The sequence below is a fragment of the Zootoca vivipara genome, chromosome 15, assembly GCF_965207765.1.
Source record: "Zootoca vivipara chromosome 15, rZooViv2.hap1.1, whole genome shotgun sequence".
Lineage (NCBI taxonomy): Eukaryota > Metazoa > Chordata > Lepidosauria > Squamata > Lacertidae > Zootoca > Zootoca vivipara.
In genome coordinates this window covers 13,450,871-13,469,549 of record NC_142598.1, presented here as the reverse complement: position 1 = coordinate 13,469,549, position 18,679 = coordinate 13,450,871, and the positions used below count along the sequence as shown (strand labels likewise).

At 43.2% G+C, this 18,679-nt stretch overlaps 1 protein-coding gene across 1 annotated transcript in view; it reads right to left on the bottom strand.

Annotated features, from left to right (window-relative positions):
* STXBP5L (syntaxin binding protein 5L) overlaps nt 1-18,679 on the bottom strand; it is a 72,742-nt gene that overhangs the window by 36,543 nt on the left and 17,520 nt on the right. Inside the window, exons 4-8 of the mRNA XM_035141186.3 lie at nt 15,666-15,766; nt 11,407-11,541; nt 10,736-10,799; nt 6,194-6,277; nt 3,942-4,065 (exon numbers count right to left, since the gene is read on the bottom strand). Coding sequence (XP_034997077.1) covers nt 3,942-4,065; nt 6,194-6,277; nt 10,736-10,799; nt 11,407-11,541; nt 15,666-15,766 — 508 coding nt within the window. The remainder of the gene's footprint in view (nt 1-3,941; nt 4,066-6,193; nt 6,278-10,735; nt 10,800-11,406; nt 11,542-15,665; nt 15,767-18,679) is intronic.

Here is an 18,679-nt window from a genome sequence, read left to right as displayed (position 1 = left end):
TTCTGCAAAAGTCTATGTAATGGTTCAGCTACCGAAGCTTTCTGGGGTAAGAATGAATGATAAAAGTTAATAAGTCCCAGGAATGACTGCAACTCCGTCTTGTTCTGTGGTCGTGGTGCCTCGATGATGGCCTTAATCTTAGCATCTGTGGGGTGGATGCCTGATGCATCAATTTTAAACCCCAAGAAATCCACAGTTGGCACCCCAAAACTGCATTTTTCTTTTTTCAGTTGCAACCCCACCTCCTTGAACTTGAGCAACACTGCACGGACACGCGCAACCAGTTCCTGTGGGTCTTTTCCAGCAATCAAAACGTCATCAAAAAATGGCAAGACCCCCGGCAGACCCCTTAACAGGCGTTCCATGAGCCCTTGAAAAATCCCTGGGGCCACACAAACTCCGAACTGTAATCTGTTAACTCTGAACGCCCCTTTATGTGTGACAATAGTCTGTGCTTCCGCTGATTGTGGGGTTACTGGCAGCTGTTGGCAAGCTTGTGCCAGGTCAATTTTGGTGAACACCTTGCCCCCAGCCAGTTTAGCCAACAGATGTGATACGACTGGAATGGGGTATGAGTTTCCCCTGAGTGCCTTATTGATAGTACATTTGTAATCTGCACATATCCTGACTTCCCCATTTGCTTTAAGGGGCGTGACGATTGGAGTCTCCCACTTAGCAGAGTCCACGGGTGAGAGAACTCCCTGCTTGACCAATTTATCCAGCTCTGCCTCGATCTTGGGTTGCAGTGCAAATGGCACTCGCCTTGGTTTGAGTCGGATTGGGGCCACCCCGGGGTCCAACTCAAAGTCAACTGGGGGCCCTTTATAACAACCCAGTTTTCCATTAAAGAGACCAGCAAATTCCTTGCATAATGCCTCGCTCATCTCAGGGCAGGTTTGGATTGAATTAAGCCCTGAGATACTCAGTCCCAGGGCGGGGAACCAGTCAGTGCCCAGGAGACTGGGGCGACTGCCCTTCGCAATCACCAGTTTGAGTACAGCCTGTTTGTCCCGGAACTGTACTCTCACGGCACACATTCCCATAACATGGATGCGGCCTGCTGAGTATGACTGCAAGGTTGCCGGGAAGGGCTCCAGAGGGGGCAACTTACCCCTGGGGAAGAATGTCTTCGCAGTCTGGTCCGACACGATGGTGAATGCAGATCCGGAGTCCACCTCCATGTCGCACTGCTGACCCTCAATCTTCACCTTGACGTGTGCCTTGCCTTGTGCTGGAAACTGCACGGCCCTCCCGTTGATCTCCGTTACGTAGTGGCAGTCCTTTAGAAAATGAGGTGCTGTGGGCGGTCTGCGATGCTCCAGTCTAGGTGCTCCTGTCGCTCCCGACGCCGCCGATCTACAGACCCTGGCGATGTGACCCGTCTTTCCGCACGTCCGGCACATAGCATCCCTGAAACGACAACTCTTCCGCTCATGGTTTCCGCCACAACCTGGGCAACTGCCTCGGCGATCTTTGTGCACTGTGCAGGCCTGACGCACCAACTCAACCCCACGGACTGGGCTCTGGCTCGGAGTAGCCTCTAGCTCGTCCATGGCATGCGCAACTTCTATCTGTGGCTTAGTGGCCTTGCGACTGGCATCAAGCTCCTCTCTTTCATAATTCTCTGTGGCGGTGGCCTCCTTCAAGGCTGAAGCAAGGGTAACCTCTTCTTTAGCCACGATGCGTCTTCTGGCTTTCTTGCTGCTCAGACCACCAATAAACCGATCCAGGAGAGTCTCTTCCAGATTTTGGAAGCCGCAGTGCTGAGCGAGCTTCCGGAGTTCAGCCAGAAATGCGGATACAGACTCCCCAGCACGCTGCTGCCTCTTATGGAACTCCATCCGCCGGGCCATCTTGGTCTCAGTAGGCGCCAAGTGGCTTGTTAGGCAGGCAAGAATATCTTTGAGAGATGTCTCACTCAGCTTCGCTGGAGCAAGTAATGCCTTGGCCAGCTTGAAGGTCTCGGGCCCACAGTAGCTCAGGAATGTGGCCCTTCTTTTGCTGGCATCGGTGATCCCTTGAGCCACTGCAAAGAACTCGAAGTGTTCGACGTAGTCTTCCCACGTGTGGGGCTCTGATGGCTGGAAGGGCTCCAATACCCTTGGACTCTCCATTGTCCTAGCGGGCAGGGTCGTCTTCTCAGCTGGCCAGTGAGTCTTGTTCTCATCTGCAATCCGGACTCTGAGGCAGGGTTGTGTTTAACCGCTCCTCAGCATTCCGGATCCCACCTTCGTCGCCAGTTGTTGTGACGTGGGGTTTGTGATTTCAGCTCTCTTGACAAAACATGCTGGAGACAGTTCTCTAGTAACAGCTCTTTATTAAAGTGAACAAGACTGACTGTGAGGGCAGGAAGGCTACATTTATAGGGACAGGGGACTGGCTAGGAAGGGATACATTTTGGAGGGAACAATATCAGGCAATCACAGTGCTGCCTTTTGGAGGGAACCAATAAGACAGAGGATCCAAATACAGCAGCTTAAATGAACCAATAGTAGCTGTACCCTCTGGAACCAAAAGGCAGTTACTTTATCCTAATGCAAATACAGACAATAATAATACAGATATAAAATCCTTTGACTCAATACACAACAGCCTCTACCAAAAGTTCACCATGGCTCCCACTTATCAAAATGGACCACATCGAAGCTAGTTATCTGACAAAGCTCCCACTTGCCGTACTAAGAAATGCTTTTACAGAATTACGATTCCAATTGATGCCCTCGGCAGTGGTGGATGGTCAGTACAGCAAAGTACAGTACAAGGAAAGACTTTGTCTGTGTGGGCAACCTTGCGTAGAGGACCTGTACCACTATTTATTGCAATGCCCGCTGTATATAGAACCAAGAGATCGATTTATAAAACCCCTGCTTACGAATGGAACACACTCAACAGGGTGAAATGGCTGCTGAGTTATACTGATGACTTCGTAACTTATAAAGTAGCACCATATGCATTGGCAGCTAAGAAGATCAGGAGAAAAGAACTAGATAAAATAGCAGTCAATTGCAAAGGTGATTCGGACATTTAAGCTGGCACATTGAGAACCCCCTGCTATTATATCATATGCAACAAATAATTTCTAGGAGACGTGACCGTGGTTCATTGTATTTGCAGTGCCTGACATTTTTATGGTTTTTATGGTTATTGTTTTTCTTTTTGTTCCCTTTGTGAATGATGCCATGGCCTTTGGCTAGTGCAATAAAGTTTATGATTCAATGGTCACAGAAATCAGAAAGCAAGAAATATTTGAACATACATGCCTTACAGACCTTCAAAGTAGGCCCCCGCTGATACAGTGCACCGTTGACAACATTAATAGAACTGTTGGGAAATTCTGGAGAGGTCCTCTTTTCAGGTCGCTTGTCACAGCAGCTTGGATGTGTGAAATGTTGAAAACCCTGTACCCTTTCGGTGTAGATTTCAGTTTTTTGGGGGGGAAAGAAATCCAGTGGGGCCAGATCAGGAGAATATGGAGGGGGGGGGACAACTCAGTAACCTCAGTAACAATTTCACACAGAATATGCGATTCTTCCGCCATCATTCGGACGGACAAAAGCCGATCCCACATCAATAACTCATGAACTCATTTCCGTTCATGAGTTTGCCGCCGTTCGGCTCATCAACAGTCTGCCAGACTGAGGGTCATCTTCGATGGTTTGCCGCCCTTCATGGAAACACTTAAACCACTCATACACTGTCTTTCGAGTTACAGCTTCATCTCCGTACACAATTGTGAGCATTTTGTGGGTTTCCAATGCCAATTGTATGTTCGAATATTTCTCGCTGTCCGATTTCTGTGACCATTCACCGAACTTTCCGGTCACACCTTGTAGATATGGGGAATCTTAGGCCCTCCATATGTTGCTGAACTGGAAGTTCAAGATTATGGTCACAGTTCTGTGTGACCAAATAGGGTTTAGTGTCTGCCCCCCATAACTTACCATGTGGAACAATTATCTGGAAAGGTCTGCTTTGACTTTTTAGATTCCACAAAGTCAAGCTGCCATCAGAATGACTACACATAAACTGCTTCCCTTCATTATGCCATCCAATAGAATGAATAGCCTAAAAAACAATAAAAAAATTAGCAATGACAGGCAAAATAGTCTATATCCGACAATAAAACCATTATACCTTAGAATCACAGAAGCTTAAAATATAATCTCTATTTTACCATCCAAATGCCATAATTTAGCTCTATGGAACCTGTACACATAAAACCAAAACGATACAAAATAAGCTACTCATAAGAAACATTTTTCACAAGTATTCTGCTAATATAGATCAGCTCCATATTACTATTTTATTTATACAGTCGTACCTTGGATCTCAAACGCCTTGGCTCCCGAACAGATTGGCTCCTGAACGGTCGAAACCTGGAAGTGAGTTTTCCGATTTTCGAACGATTTTCGGAAGCTGAACATCCAGCACTTCTTCCGCAGCTTCTGATTGGCTGCAGGATGCTCCTGCAGCCAATCAGAAGCCGCACTTTGGTTTCCAAATGTTTTGGAAGTCGAACGGACTTCTTGAACAGATTCCGTTCGACTTCCGAGGTACGACTGTAGTCCACTTTTCAAACTAATTTTCTAAAGTGTCCTACATGAAAATAAACATAGTAGGCAGGATTCACCTAAAGCACCCCATAGAATCATAGAATTGTAGAGTTGGAAGGGACCTTGAGAGTCATCTAGTCCAACCCTTTGCAATGCAGGAATCTCAGCCAAGGCATCCATGACAGATGGCCATCCAACCTCTGCTTAAAAGCCTCCAAGGAGGAGTGTCCACAACATCCTGAGGGAGATCATTTCACAGTCAAATAGCTCTTACTGTCAGAAAGCTTTTCCTCAAGCTTAGTCAGAAACTCTTATCAGTGGAAGCCCGATGCACTGAATTTCATCAGTTGAAGCCCTATGAAAGGGCTTGCGCAATGGGATTTCCCCTTCTCTCCTCCCCCCCCTCAAAATTAGCTCAGGGTGGTGGTGTCCACAGAGCAGAACAATGCACAAGGGGAAGACACACTAGTCTAAAAACAGGGAGGGTAGGAAATTCAACCAGGTCCTGCTCCTGGTACCCACCCATCAAACCTTTGCTAATGAAGGGCAAATGGTATGGCCTTCACCATTGATCTTGAAAGGCCAGGCAGGGTTACATAGGCAAAAGTGTTCCTTAAGACTCCAGACTGCTTAGGGATGTGAAAGTTCTTAGCAGAATTTTAATTCTGACCAGACATGAGCAGATAAATAGTATCAGTAAAGGTAAAGGACCCCTGGCAGTTAAGTCCAGTCGCAGACAACTCTGGGGTTGCGGCGCTCATCTCACTTTACAGGCCAAGGAGCCGGCGTTTGTCCGCACACAGTTTTTCTGGGTTGTGGCCAGCATGACTAAGCCGCTTCTGGCGCAATGGAACACTGAAACCAGAGCAGCGCACGGAAACACTGTTTACCTTCCTGCTGCAGCAGTACCTATTTATTTATTTGCACTGGCATGCTTTCAAACTGCTAGGTTGGCAGGAGCTGCAACTGAGCAACGGGAGCTCACCCTATGGCAGGGATTCAAACCACCGACCTTCTGATCAGCAACCCCAAGAGGCTCAGTGGTTTAGACCACAGCATCACCCCGTCCCTAAATAGTATCAGTAAGGCAATACAAATAAAGTGAAAGTTATGCTCGCCTTCCTTTGAGAAGCCTGTATAAGCTTTTTTATATATAAATTCACAATTCAAGCAACAATTCATAGAGGAAGTGAATCAACACAGAACTGCCATACATTGTCAGATTAGCAACCTAATCTTAACCAAGTCTACTTATTTTTAAAAAATAATTTTTTATTGATTTTTAAAAAGTATAAACATGTAACAAAAAACAATTCCAAATCCAAATATTGAGATTACTCTGAATCTCCTGACTTCCTCCCATCCCTCCCATGGGTCCTAATGATAATATTTACAACTGCATATCAATACTTATCCAATTTTTTATCTTTCTAAATTATCCATACTTTCCGTTACTTTACAAGTGTGATTAAAATCCTGCTAATGTTTTGACCTGCTTACAGTGGTCTACTTAGACCCTCTGGCACAACTACAGTAACTGTATACATTTTAGAAAACGGATCTCTTTTAACTAATAGGATTTTTTTTCAAGGCACTCAAACATTTGGATTGTGCTTTTAAAGTAAATATAAATAACTTACCTCATCATAGTATAGTCTTAAATCTGCTCTTTTGGATCTCAAGTCCCAGAATACCACAGTCCCATTTTCATAGCCTATCAACAGCTAAAGGGGGGGGGGAAGAGAAGAAAACAAAACAATTATGTTCTCAAATTATAATTATCTTATGATTTACTACACTTCGTTGTCACATTTTCAAAAAAAAAAGTGTCTCAAAGTGACTTACAGTGAAAAAACCCACATTAAATCCAAATATAAAATAGAATAAAGAACCTAAAATGCAGTTCCACTCCACTCCACAAAAAAGATGAGCACAAACCCTCCAAATTAAGGGCTAAAATGCTTTTGCCAGGCGCCTAAAAACAGACAGTGATGGTGGCAGGCATGTCTCCCTAGGGAGAGCATTCAACAAGCAGAGAGCCACCACTGAGAAGGCCCGTTCTCATGTTGCCACCTTTCACAACTCCTATGGAAACAGCACACAGAGGCGAGTCTCGACTGGTTCATGTGGAAAGAGGTGGTCCTTAAGGTACTGGGGTAAAGGTAAAGGGACCCCTGACCATTAGGTCCAGTTACTGACGACTCTGGGGTTGCGGAGCTCATCTCGCTTTATTGGCCGATGGAGGCGGCATACAGCTTCCGGGTCCTGTGGCCAGCATGACTAAGCCGCTTCTGGCAAACCAGAGCAGTGCACGGAAACGCCGTTTACCTTCCCGCCAGAGTGGTACCTATTTATCTACTTGCACTTCGTGCTTTTGAACTGCTAGGTTGGCAGGAGCAGGGACCGAGCAACGGGAGCTCACCCCGTTGTGGGGATTCGAACCGGCGACCTTCTGATCGGCTACTTAAAATGAGGCTGCATTTTAAATTTTAATATTGTATTTTAATCTGTATTTTAATTAATTGCTTTTTATGTTTTATTGTAATTTTATTGGTGTTAGCCGCCCTGAGCCCGGTTTTGACTGGGGAGGGCAGGGTATAAATAAAAATGTATTATTATTATTATTATTATTTAATTAATGGAAAACACTAAGTAGGAATAATGATTAAGCTGCAATTTTACTCGGGGCTTATCCAACCAGTGTTTGCCCCAGTCCTTTCCCCTGGGGAAACCCAAACTTTAGCACTGAATTGGAACAAATGGCCATCTGGTTTTCTATGGATTGACGTTTGTTCTTACTCCTAAATAGTGGCTTTTCCAGGGGAAAGCAGTGGAGCAAAGGCAAGACCACTCAGACAGAAAAGCACTTGGACCCATGCTTTCTAGGTACAGGTCAAGTTGAATCAACAGGTTTTGTTTTGACTTCAGTGAAACAGCACTACGTCCTATGCTAATATAATTTGCTTGGGTTCTGCCTTACCTGTTAACTCTGCTTTTCAAATGCTCTGTGAGACCTGAATGGAACTTGCTGCATAATATTCATTATCTGTTGTGTCTCAGGAAGGTGTCACAATGAAGGCTGGAGACAGACAATAGGTTTTGGTTTTTTCAGCGAGATGAAGATGGTATGTCAGAGTTGTTGCAGCTCCCGATAAGTACACTCTTTTTCCTGTCCCACTACTGTCTCTGGGCCAAACTAGATGTGATGTTTTATCAGAACCGTTGCAAGTGTGTAGGTGGGAATCTAAACTTTTCCTCCCCTGCTTCATTCCCAAAGAAAGTTCTCCCCGGAAACTGCAATTTACATGGGAAGGAAACTCCCCATCCCCCTCCAATGCTATTTGCATTTTAAAAACATGAACATTACATTCAAAAGTCAGGTAGGTAGCTGTGTGGGTCTGACACAGTTGAAATAAAAAATAATAAAATAGTCCAATAGCACCTTAAAGACCGTGCTACTGGACTATTTTATAATTTTTGATTACATTCAAAGACGTATTTAACATCACATCATGTTTGGCTTCTCGTTCGCACATTTTGTAGTTTTTTTAAAAAAGAACTTTGTAAATCTGCATAACCTTTTACATGAGGCAAAAATGGGACACAAGAAAATACTATGTACACCAGGGGTAGCCAATGTGGTGCCCTTCAGATATTGTTGCCCTCTGACACCCATCAACTCCCCCAGCTAGCATGGTCCATGAGCAGGGATGAGGGAGTTGGACTTCAACAACATCTTGTGGACAACACAATAGCTATCCCTGACTTACATCATGGGAAGCAATGCTTCTATCATACCACTTCCGACTCTCTTAAAGTGTTGCCTGTCTCCAGCCTAAGACCTCATAGCCAGATATACTCGATTAGCACACACTGGATAAATGCACACATAATGCTAAACTGAAGCCTCTCCATTTGGCCCATGAAATAGCATCACCTATCCTACACCTGACATTGCATGTGGCTGCAGAAAGGAGGGCTGAACTTCTGTGCATCACAGGGAATTCAATCTTGCTTGGTGCAAGCAAACAAGCCAGTTCCCAGCACTTCATTTCTCCCCGTTCAATTTGCTGCTGCGTCGCACTAAGCTACCCATTTTTGACTTATCGTGTTGCCTGAAGGGAAGCTCCTCAGACTAACAATGAGAGGCAGTCAAGGTCTGTTCTTATTTCCCCAGTTGTGGTCTAGTCTCTTAGCCTTCACCACTTTGTCAGGGGAACTCAATGGAACCCAAAATTTGTCAATCCAGAACAATAAACTTTTGCATGTCAATTTATCACAGTGCAGATGACTGTTAATAAGGCACATTTTCAGCTGCCTGTTCCAGTTTACTGAGTCATCTCCAGGTGACTCAGTTTAAGAGCTAAGTGTGTCTCCGTGATGAACCCTTATTTTTCTGCACTGTCAATCTTTTTCTCAAATTTACAGATGTGTATTCAATAGGGCTGTAGTTGTTACTAGATCAATCAGGGAGAGAGGCGAAAAAAGTAGTTGCAGAGCAAAATGATTTATCGTATTTTCTTCAGATACCATGGCTTACATGGGATACTCAACATTGAACCTATTCATATAAAGAGGGACAGCTCTCGATTCTTGCCTTTTTGTCTTTTTATTTTATTTATCATAACTTATCACAAATTATCACAAATTAAAATTGCAGTCTTTAGGACAAGCCATTTACATCTTCTAATAGCACTCTTCAGATCAATCTGTGGAACAGCAAGCCTGTGACTTATTCACAGTTTTATGACTGTGGTGCTGGGATCTTGGTAGTTTCCAAATGACCTGCATTCAGGAGGATTCATCCTGATATGCTTGCAGGAAATCAGATGACAGTGCAGCAAACAAATGTTATCCAACACTTTCCGGTGCATTTTTTGGCAGATGCACCCCATACATTTAAAGCACATCCAATTCACATGACTTCCCAAGAACCCTGGGAACTGCTGTTTCTTTAAAATAGCAGCTCTGTGAGGGTGGGGGACTTGTTGGCTATCTAGCCTAAAAAAAGTTGTTACATATCCGTAAAATATTACCTCTAGTGACTTAATATAATTTTTAAAATTGTAGTTTGAAAGTCAGAAATTAGAAAAGCCATGAGGATCCCCCAACATTGTTTTACAGAAATTGTTCCAATCACTTAAACGGGCACTACTTATTCAAAAAATGTCTAATTATACAACTTCTCCCCATCACATGGTTTTCTCTTTCTTTGACCGGGTTTCTATGCCATTCTGAAACAGATGGTAGCTAGCTAAAACATTTTTCAGTATCAGCAAAGTGGTGGTCATAAGAACTATTGAGACTTTTTTTAAAAAAGCCCAGTAAAATTATTATTATTATCAGGGTACATTTCTATTGCAAATTATATATGCAGTTTCGAATCAATATTTGTACTGTATCATGCTGTAATATTATATTGGCTAACTAAGCAGTCAGTTCATAAGCACAAGAAATTTAATTGACTTAAAAATAAATAAATTGAGTCTTATCAAGCACTATCTCCACATGACAAAATCCACAAGTAAATGCTTCCAGTTAAATAATGTTTTTGTCTCACAGAAGACAGTTGAAGCACATTATATAATAGTATACTACATATAGCCTGGTTCGCACATCATGCTAAGCCAAACTTTGAGTGTTCTTAGCTACAGCTTGCAGTTAGTGAGGAGAGAGAGCTTAAGCACAAACCCAGGTTAGGATAGCACACTTAGTCAAACTTTGGGCTCAACCACACTTCTGCTTGTTCTGCTGTTTTTGTGTGGGGTGGAAAACGCTCTTTACCACTCAACCAGCACAAACAGCAAATGGGTTTTCCATGGATTGAGGTTTACTCCAATTCAGCGGTAAAGAGTAGCTTTTCCTGGAGAAAGTGGCAGGCAAATTGAAAACTGCATGGAGCTGTGTTTTCTAGGCATGTGACAGCAAAGTGGGATGAGCCCTCTGACTTAGTTCAGTCTGGGGTAGTAGCAAGGGGTAGTAGCAAAAAGGAAGCAAAGTGGGGGAAGGGAGAAGCAAAGGGGTTGCAAACCCCTCTCCAGGAGTCCACACCTTGTGAAGTCTCACTATGCTGTAGTTTGTGAACCAGGCTGTAGTAGTTCAATAATTCTTATGTAAGGCTATTCCTTGGAGGAAAAGGGTTGGAGTGACAAAAGAAAAATACTGTAGTTTCTCTTACTCACTTTCCCTTCATCTCTTGGGCTATCACTTAGGTGCACCACGGGGCCAGGATGAGTCTTTGTGGATCTGCAAATCAAAACCAACACTATGAAAAACTGAGTAAAATGGATTTTTTTTACCTTGTAGGCCAAGTGGGCAATATTAAAGGAAGTTGTCCCAAATGTTGTGGATATTGTGATATAACTGAACTGAGTATAATCCTAACTGTGGGTGGAAAGTGGCGATTACGGTATACTCAAAATCGGCCTCCTTGACAGAAGGCAATGAATTAAAAGAGGGTGGGAAGCTGTCATGGGCAAATTGGTGGAAAACATTATTAAAAGAGAGAATTATTAAACATACAGAAGAATAAGCCTTCTGCAAAGCAAAATCCTGCATTTCCCTACCTTTAAGTCTATGTTTGTTTCTTATATGAACAATAATTATGCAGTGCAAAGTCAACATAGATCTTTTTTTGGAAGTACTTGATTTCTGTTAATTCTATGTATATTTTTCTTGGGGTGGAAATAGACACATGAAAATACATTTGTTGAAAATACTTTTTATGGATCCGGGTGAGGAAGATTAAAAATATACCTCAAGGCAGCACATATAATAGACAGAGACCAGTATTCATCAAAAACAACCACACAAAAACACCAGCAAATAGAAAACTGGTGAATTAAAAACTTACAGTTCTATGGCCTTGTTCCACATGATAACGTATCCAGAAAGTATGAACGACTCAATGTTCACAATGTGAGTATTTCCCCTCTCTGTTCCAACATAGAGCCATTTGCTTTGGAATGGTAAGTGACAGAAAGTAATTCTGTATTTGGAAAAATACAATGAAGTTACAGATACAAATACAGTGACAACAGTTTGTTTTCACATGCGCCAATCATACCAGGTTGCAGCAGTTAAATTGGAGCTTTTCCAGTATGTATAGGAAAAATTGAGATTATAGTTCTAGACAAGCTCTCCTGGTAAAGAGTAAATAATTATTCAGTATCTTCAGTATTTTGATGAAGGTTCTACATCTGCATTTAATAGTATGCTAAAGCTCCTTTGGGAAGAGGAGACTTCAAAGGAGGAAAATGGCAAGCTAGAGAAGGGGAAGGGCAACTTAAAGAGTAGTTAGAGTTGTGCCGTTGTTTAATTGTACCCAATCTCCAAGGAGCTCAGGTTTTTCCACATCTTATTCTTTACAATAATCCTGCAAAATAGACTGAGAGAATTTAAATGAGGACAGCTTTCTTTATGGCCGACCTAACAGAAAGTACCGATCATTACATTAGCAGCCAACACTCCACCTGTACATCATGTAAATTGCAATTATATATATTTAAAAACTGAACTCGTGAGAGAATGCCAGTAAGCTCTCAATCAGACACTATATTTGGGGTTCCACAGCCAATGAAAACAGCAAGGGGGCAGGCTGAAATGGCTTGGCGTTCCCCCTTGATGCTTTGTGTCCTTCATCAGCCCACGACCACAAAGCTGGCATACCAATAGCAGCAATCACTGCCACTCTCACCCTGGGGTTAGCAATTAAAGGTGGGTCACTGGCGCTTCAGAGGAGCTGGCCAGCATAATGCTTCACGCACCTTGAGAAACTTGCAGGCGAGAAACTTTATCCTCCTTTGAGAGTCTGTTTATATGCAACTAATTCATTGCCTTGGTAACCCAAGTCAGAATGAGCAGAAAATGGGTTGTGTGGGAGGGAGCCTGCTACAGGCACAGAAGCTCATCATCATTACTGAGCTTCAGAGAAGAACTTGCCCAGATTAATGAAAACATTATTTTAAAAAATGTGTGGCACGAACTGCTGAACAATTAAGGACAAATGAGCATGGACTGTAGGATGCCCTTATGTACTTTTGTATGTGACAATTTCCTGCTTAGCACTGAGGGGGGGGATTAAATCTGCAGAATTGGGCCTGGGTCATATTTTTTGCAAAGTGAATTTGCCTACCACCCCAGTATCCAGTTGCTGCCTTGTGCCCATCACATAATACTTGAGGCAAAATAGATGTGACAATGGCAAGGGTAGTTTGTGGAAATGTGGATTGTGCTAATTTCCTATAAAGCAAGCAGCGATGAGCAGTGTGGAACCGTTCCGCTGGTTTTAAAACTGCATCTCTCCACCAGTCCCCCCCCCCACTCAGTGTGGTTTATTTTTCAGACTATGAGCCCCAGCAGTTCAGCAATTAAAGTCACAGATGGGGGCTAGTTCAGCATCTTGAACCTGCACACTGATCCTCCATTTTTCATTGTTTAATCACCCCAAACACTGCTTTATAGGGCGACCATGATAGCAACCCAATGCCAATACATATGAGGCTGCCATCAATATGTCTACCTTCCCTCTCAGTTGCATTCACTGAACTTGTGGGATAACCAACCTCATATAACCAACGTGTTTAAGTTCTAATTAATGCATGAAGGAGTTAAGACCACAGAGTAAGTTTTCCTGAAAGGCTTAGCTCAACTGGGGAGGGACTAGGGGAGTTAAGACCACAGAGTAAGTTTTCCTGAAAGGCTTAGCTCAACTGGGGAGGGACTAGGTAAGCAAGTCTTTGTTTCCCCAATCTACTCGAGAAGCTTAGTGTGTGAGGATGTGGAGCTGGTTGCTCCAAGCTCAGACCGCATGGCTCTCACCAGCCACTCAGTCTTGAGTTCCAATATCAATACTTTAGAACTTTCACCACTTTGTAAAAGCTAAATTTTACTGTCTGTGCAACCTATTCTATAAATCTGATCTTTGGAAAGTTTGTAAGCACAGTAAAGCATATTGTTAACTTACCAAAGGTGTGGTCTTTTTCTATGCTCAGGCAAAATGGAAATTTTGGAAGGAACTCACAAGGGCACATATTTTAAAATTTTAACAGCATATATTTCCATGCTTTACTTTCCTGCAAGTGATTTTAAATCTCTGCTAGGGTTCTCTCACCAAAGAGTACTTGCCCCAAACTTGGATCTTGGTATCCTGTGAATTGTCCTTTTACACCTACATTTTTTTCCTTGCCACCAACAGAACTGATCAGTGGAGAATCTCTCCTCTTGCTTAACACTGAGCTTCATTTTATGATAAAGTCATTTGGGTTAATGGCCCTCGATTTGAAAGTACATATGTGCCTTTATCCAGAGATGTAATGGTGTTGTTGCGGCTACTCCCGAGTAAAGGCGCCCAAGTCCATGCTCGTCTTTCATAGTTTATTGTGCATAGTATTTACAGTGCAGATATAACAGAAAACATGACCTTCTAGTCACTCGCAGAATCCGGGAGTGGACGTTTCCTGTTGCGTGACCAGGATAAGAGCTTGGGCACCCCGAAACGCCTCCTCCCGACCTTACGTTTAGTGGTGCGCCTTAATTCAGTCACCGGAAGGGGCTGCCTGTTCCCCTCCACCTCTTGGTCAAGGCGGCGCAAAGGCTCTGCCACATCACTGAGCCTTGCCTCCTCCATACCTCCAACTTCCTCATTCCCCCCCCACCTGACCCACTGCTGCTGCTCTCACTGGGCGAAGAGCTGGTCAACAGGATGGGGGGAGGTTCCCTGTAGGAAGGTCCACTGACAAGAGATGTGAGCTTTACTTTCAAAAAGACTTAAGTCTTGTTACTGCAAGGTAATAGGAGTTTTTTGAAATGAAACTGGATTACACTATGCTGGATTACACTAAAGGCTCATCCCCACTTTTGCTTGACCTGCTTTTTTACTGTATTGTGCAACAAGCTTTTCTCACTATTTTACAGCTGGGGCTTGTGAAAATTGGATCTTACCTGCTGAATCAAATCTTATCAGATGCGTGGAAAATCCAAAGAGAGAATTTGCTTAATCAGGCTTCAATTCAGCAGGTATGATTGAATTTTCACAAGGCACACTGTGGAATAATGAGAAAAGCTCTCTGAACCAGGGAATTAATTGGTGTACAATCCGATCAAAATAGGGGGCAAGCGAAAGTGTGAAATGAGCCCTAATTGTAATTTTAGGTACATGAAACAGACAGTGCTACCAAAATTAAGAATACATTTTAAAGTCAGTTACAAAGGATACCCGGGTGAAATTTAAGCAATGTAAAAATGCTGTTGACGAAAGGGCATTTTAAATCAGATTCTGACTACTAAAAGGAGAGGAAGCAGGATTCCATACACCATTTTTTTTTATTTTCTAGGAGCTGTGAGTTGTAAAGAACCACCTGCCTTTTCCTTTCTCTCACAGTGTGAATCATGGGGCAACAACTAGACAATACATGGGTGCCAGAAACTGTTTATGTGTCACTTATGTGCTGGCTTTTTTCAACACTATAAAGCAGTATGAGAGGCAGCAAATGAAGGTGGAAGAGCAGCAGGAGCAGGTGTGGGGGCTTAATCCTTGCTTTACCAGTCCCTACATCTTTTCCCCTGTAGAGAGAAAAGCTATTCAGGGTAGGGGTGATTTTGTGAGGACAAACAGCAGCAGCAGGAGAAAGAATTATGTAGCCAGGATTTTTGTTAGGGGGCCAGGGCTTTTGTTGGGGGGGTAGAACCTCAATTTGCTATGTATTTTTATTGATGGGGGGCAGCTGCCCCTCCCTGCCCCCCTTGGCTACGGCCATGGCTCCCCTCCCTATCATTTCTCTGTTGAAACCGGAAGCCACAGCCAGCTGATTTCTCAGTAGAAAAAAAATGTTCATACATCCTACAAGTATAATTTAACCTGGCAATTACAACTGTACTTCAAAACCCAAATACTATAGTGCAAGCTAACCCTCCTCCACCTAACCTGCCACATGACAACAAAAAGAAATGGGGTTTGCGAAAAGGAGCAGTGGCTGCTCTTTGTTTCAGTTCTGGACAGGAACTACTGTTAAGATTAACTGCATAAACATAGTTTAAGTAGGTTTCAGCTACTAAGGGAATATACAACAGCAAAATCTGTGGAATTAAATGTGAGAATTTGTTATGCCTTACCTTTCTCTGGTAAATTTCAGCGAATGAAGAACTGCTGGCCGTTTCTGCCTTAGATTCCACAAGTGGAGCATGTCATCTGAACTTGCACTGACCAAAGCACCCTATAATAACGACAGAAAACAAGTGTGTCAAGTGTTAATTTAATCTTGCAGACATTATGGGGAAGTGGCTGGGCTCTACCAATTTTTGGAATTGCATTTGAACGACAAGATCCTGTTGCTTCTGACAGTTTTTCTGCCAGCCCAAAGTACACCTAGAGTTTATCCTTTTGCCAGCTCAAAGGTAAAGGTAAAGGGACCCCTGACCATTAGGTCCAGTCGTGACCGACTCTGGGGTTGCGCGCTCATCTCGCATTATTGGCCGAGGGAGCCGGCGTATAGCTTCCAGGTCATGTGGCCAGCATGACAAAGCCGCTTCTGGCAAACCAGAGCAGCACATGGAAACGTCGTTTACCTTCCCGCTGTAGCGGTTCCTATTTATCTACTTGCATTTTGACATGCTTTCGAACTGCTAGGTTGGCAGGAGCTGGGACCAAGCAACGGGAGCTCACCCCGTCACAAGGATTCGAACCACCGACCTTCTGATCAGCAAGCCCTAGGCTCAGTGGTTTAACCACAGCGCCACCTGGGTCCCGTTTTGCCAGCTTAGGCTATGCCAAAAAGCCACTACTGTAATTTTGCTGGGGGACTCTTCTCTCAGAGGCTTAGTAAATAGAGGTTTCAATGTATCTGGCAAATTCTGCAATGTACGGTATGTCAGGAAGGAATTCTGCAGACAGGAAACTGCTTGGAGAGGTTTTTGTTTTTGTTTTAAAAAAAACAACTACAGGAAATGACTAAGGAGGTGGACTGATTGTATTTCCTCTCTCCCCTCTCAGCAATGCAATCAGATCCTCAGGTGCTTTAAAGTGAAGTTGAACATCAGCTGGATAAGGCTAGGAGAGAGGAATTATCTTAATTTACAGAACACTCAGCACACTCTCAAAGCCCTAAAAAGCCTCAGTTTGTTTTTATTAGTACCAGTCTTGTTAAATCAGAAATGAACAAGAATATTATCTATTTAAAACAAACAAACAAACAACCACACAAACTGCATATGAGAAAGAGGGGGAGAGAGAGAGAGAGAGAGAGAGAGAGAGAGAGAGAGAGAGAGAGAGAGAGAGAGAAATTGAGGGGAGAGACAAAAAAACCCAACCACACCAGGGTATCAACTGTCAAGCTCCACCCACTAGTGTGGACAGGAAGCGGGGAAATAGCAACAGAGCATGGTGAATTAAAAGACACAATCTCATGAAGCCAAATAGTCTAGGCATGTGAGGGGGTGGAATAACCCTTTGTCTGACAAAAATGCACTCAAGACCAGTTATGAAGTTTATTAAGAATTTCAAAAGACAGTAAGAGGAGAAAGGGAAGAGGCGGAATGTTACTTCAAGAAAACAATACAGCTACATAGCTGTCATGTTTTTCCTTTTCTCGCGAGGAAGCATCAGGGAATTTCCCTTTAAAAAAAGGGAGAACTTGACAGCTATGTACAGATAGTATTTTAGCTGGTCTGCCAACCTAGCAGTTCGAAAGCACGTCAAAATGCAAGTAGATAAATAGGAACCGCTACAGCGGGAAGGTAAACGGCGTTTCCATGTGCTGCTCTGGTTTGCCAGAAGTGGCTTTGTCATGCTGGCCACATGACCTGGAAGCTATACGCCGGCTCCCTCGGCCAATAATGCGAGATGAGCGCGCAACCCCAGAGTCGGTCACGACTGGACCTAATGGTCAGGGGTCCCTTTACCTTTACCTTTTACTGTCGATTCCATAGCAGCTATCTAGAGGTTTTTGATCTCCTAACATCTATGTAGCAGTAACAGATGGACAAGTAGAGGGACTTATATTATGTTATGTTATGTTATGTTATGTTATGTTATTTATTTATTTATACCCTGCCTTCTTTCCTGACAGAATTCAAGGCAGCTTACATATAAAAATAGCACGTCTAAAAACACAGAAAATACAATATTTTTTAAAAAAAGCAGTTAAATATTGCTAGAATAATACAGTGGACGCTTGGGTTGTGAACGTGATCCATGTAGGAGGCATGTTCACAACCTGCAGTGCCACGTCTGCGTACGCACGGGTCGTGATTTGGTGATTTTGCGCATGTGCGAGCACTGAAATCCGGAAGTAACCCGTTATGGTACTTCCAGGTTCAGTGCGGTGCACAACCCGAAAACGCACAACCTGAAGCGTCTGTAACCCGAGGTATGACTGGAATAATAATAATTATTATTTATTTCTTTATACCCTGCCCTCCCCAGCCAGGACCGGGCTCGGGGTGGCTAACATCAAAGTATGATACATTAAAAACATAAATCAAACAATCAATTAAAATACAGCTTAAAATCAAATTTGAAGCAGAATAAAATCAGATATCTGTACCGCTGAAAACATTTTTATTTTTCCGTACATAGATATTATTCTTCAAAATAAATGCAGTCACACGTTGGTTCTTGAACAGAATGTGTTCCGGGAGTCCGTTCGACTCCCGGAACCATTCGAAAACCAAGGCGCGGCTTCCGATTGACTGCAGGAGCCGGATGTTTGGCTTCCGAAAACTGTTTGAAAACTGGAACACTCATCATTCAGGAGCCGATTTGTTCAGAAGCCAAGGCATTTGAGATCCAAGGTACGACTGTATAAATATACAAAGAAGTAAAACTATATATATATATATATATATATATATATATATATATATATATATATAATCTATTTAAACCATACAAATAATAAAAACAGCATGGTACCAGACTATTCATTAAATGCAATCAGTTCCCAAAAGCCTGTTGGAACAAAACAAAACAAAATCTTCACCTGCCTGAGGAAGTACAATAAGGAGGAAGCCAGTCTAGCTTCTCCAGGGAGGGAGTTCCAAAGTCTGTGACAAAGGACTGTTAACTACATTCCCGCTTTAAAGGATTTGACCTCAGGTGGATCCTGACTGGCAAGCTGCTCTGTCTAGCC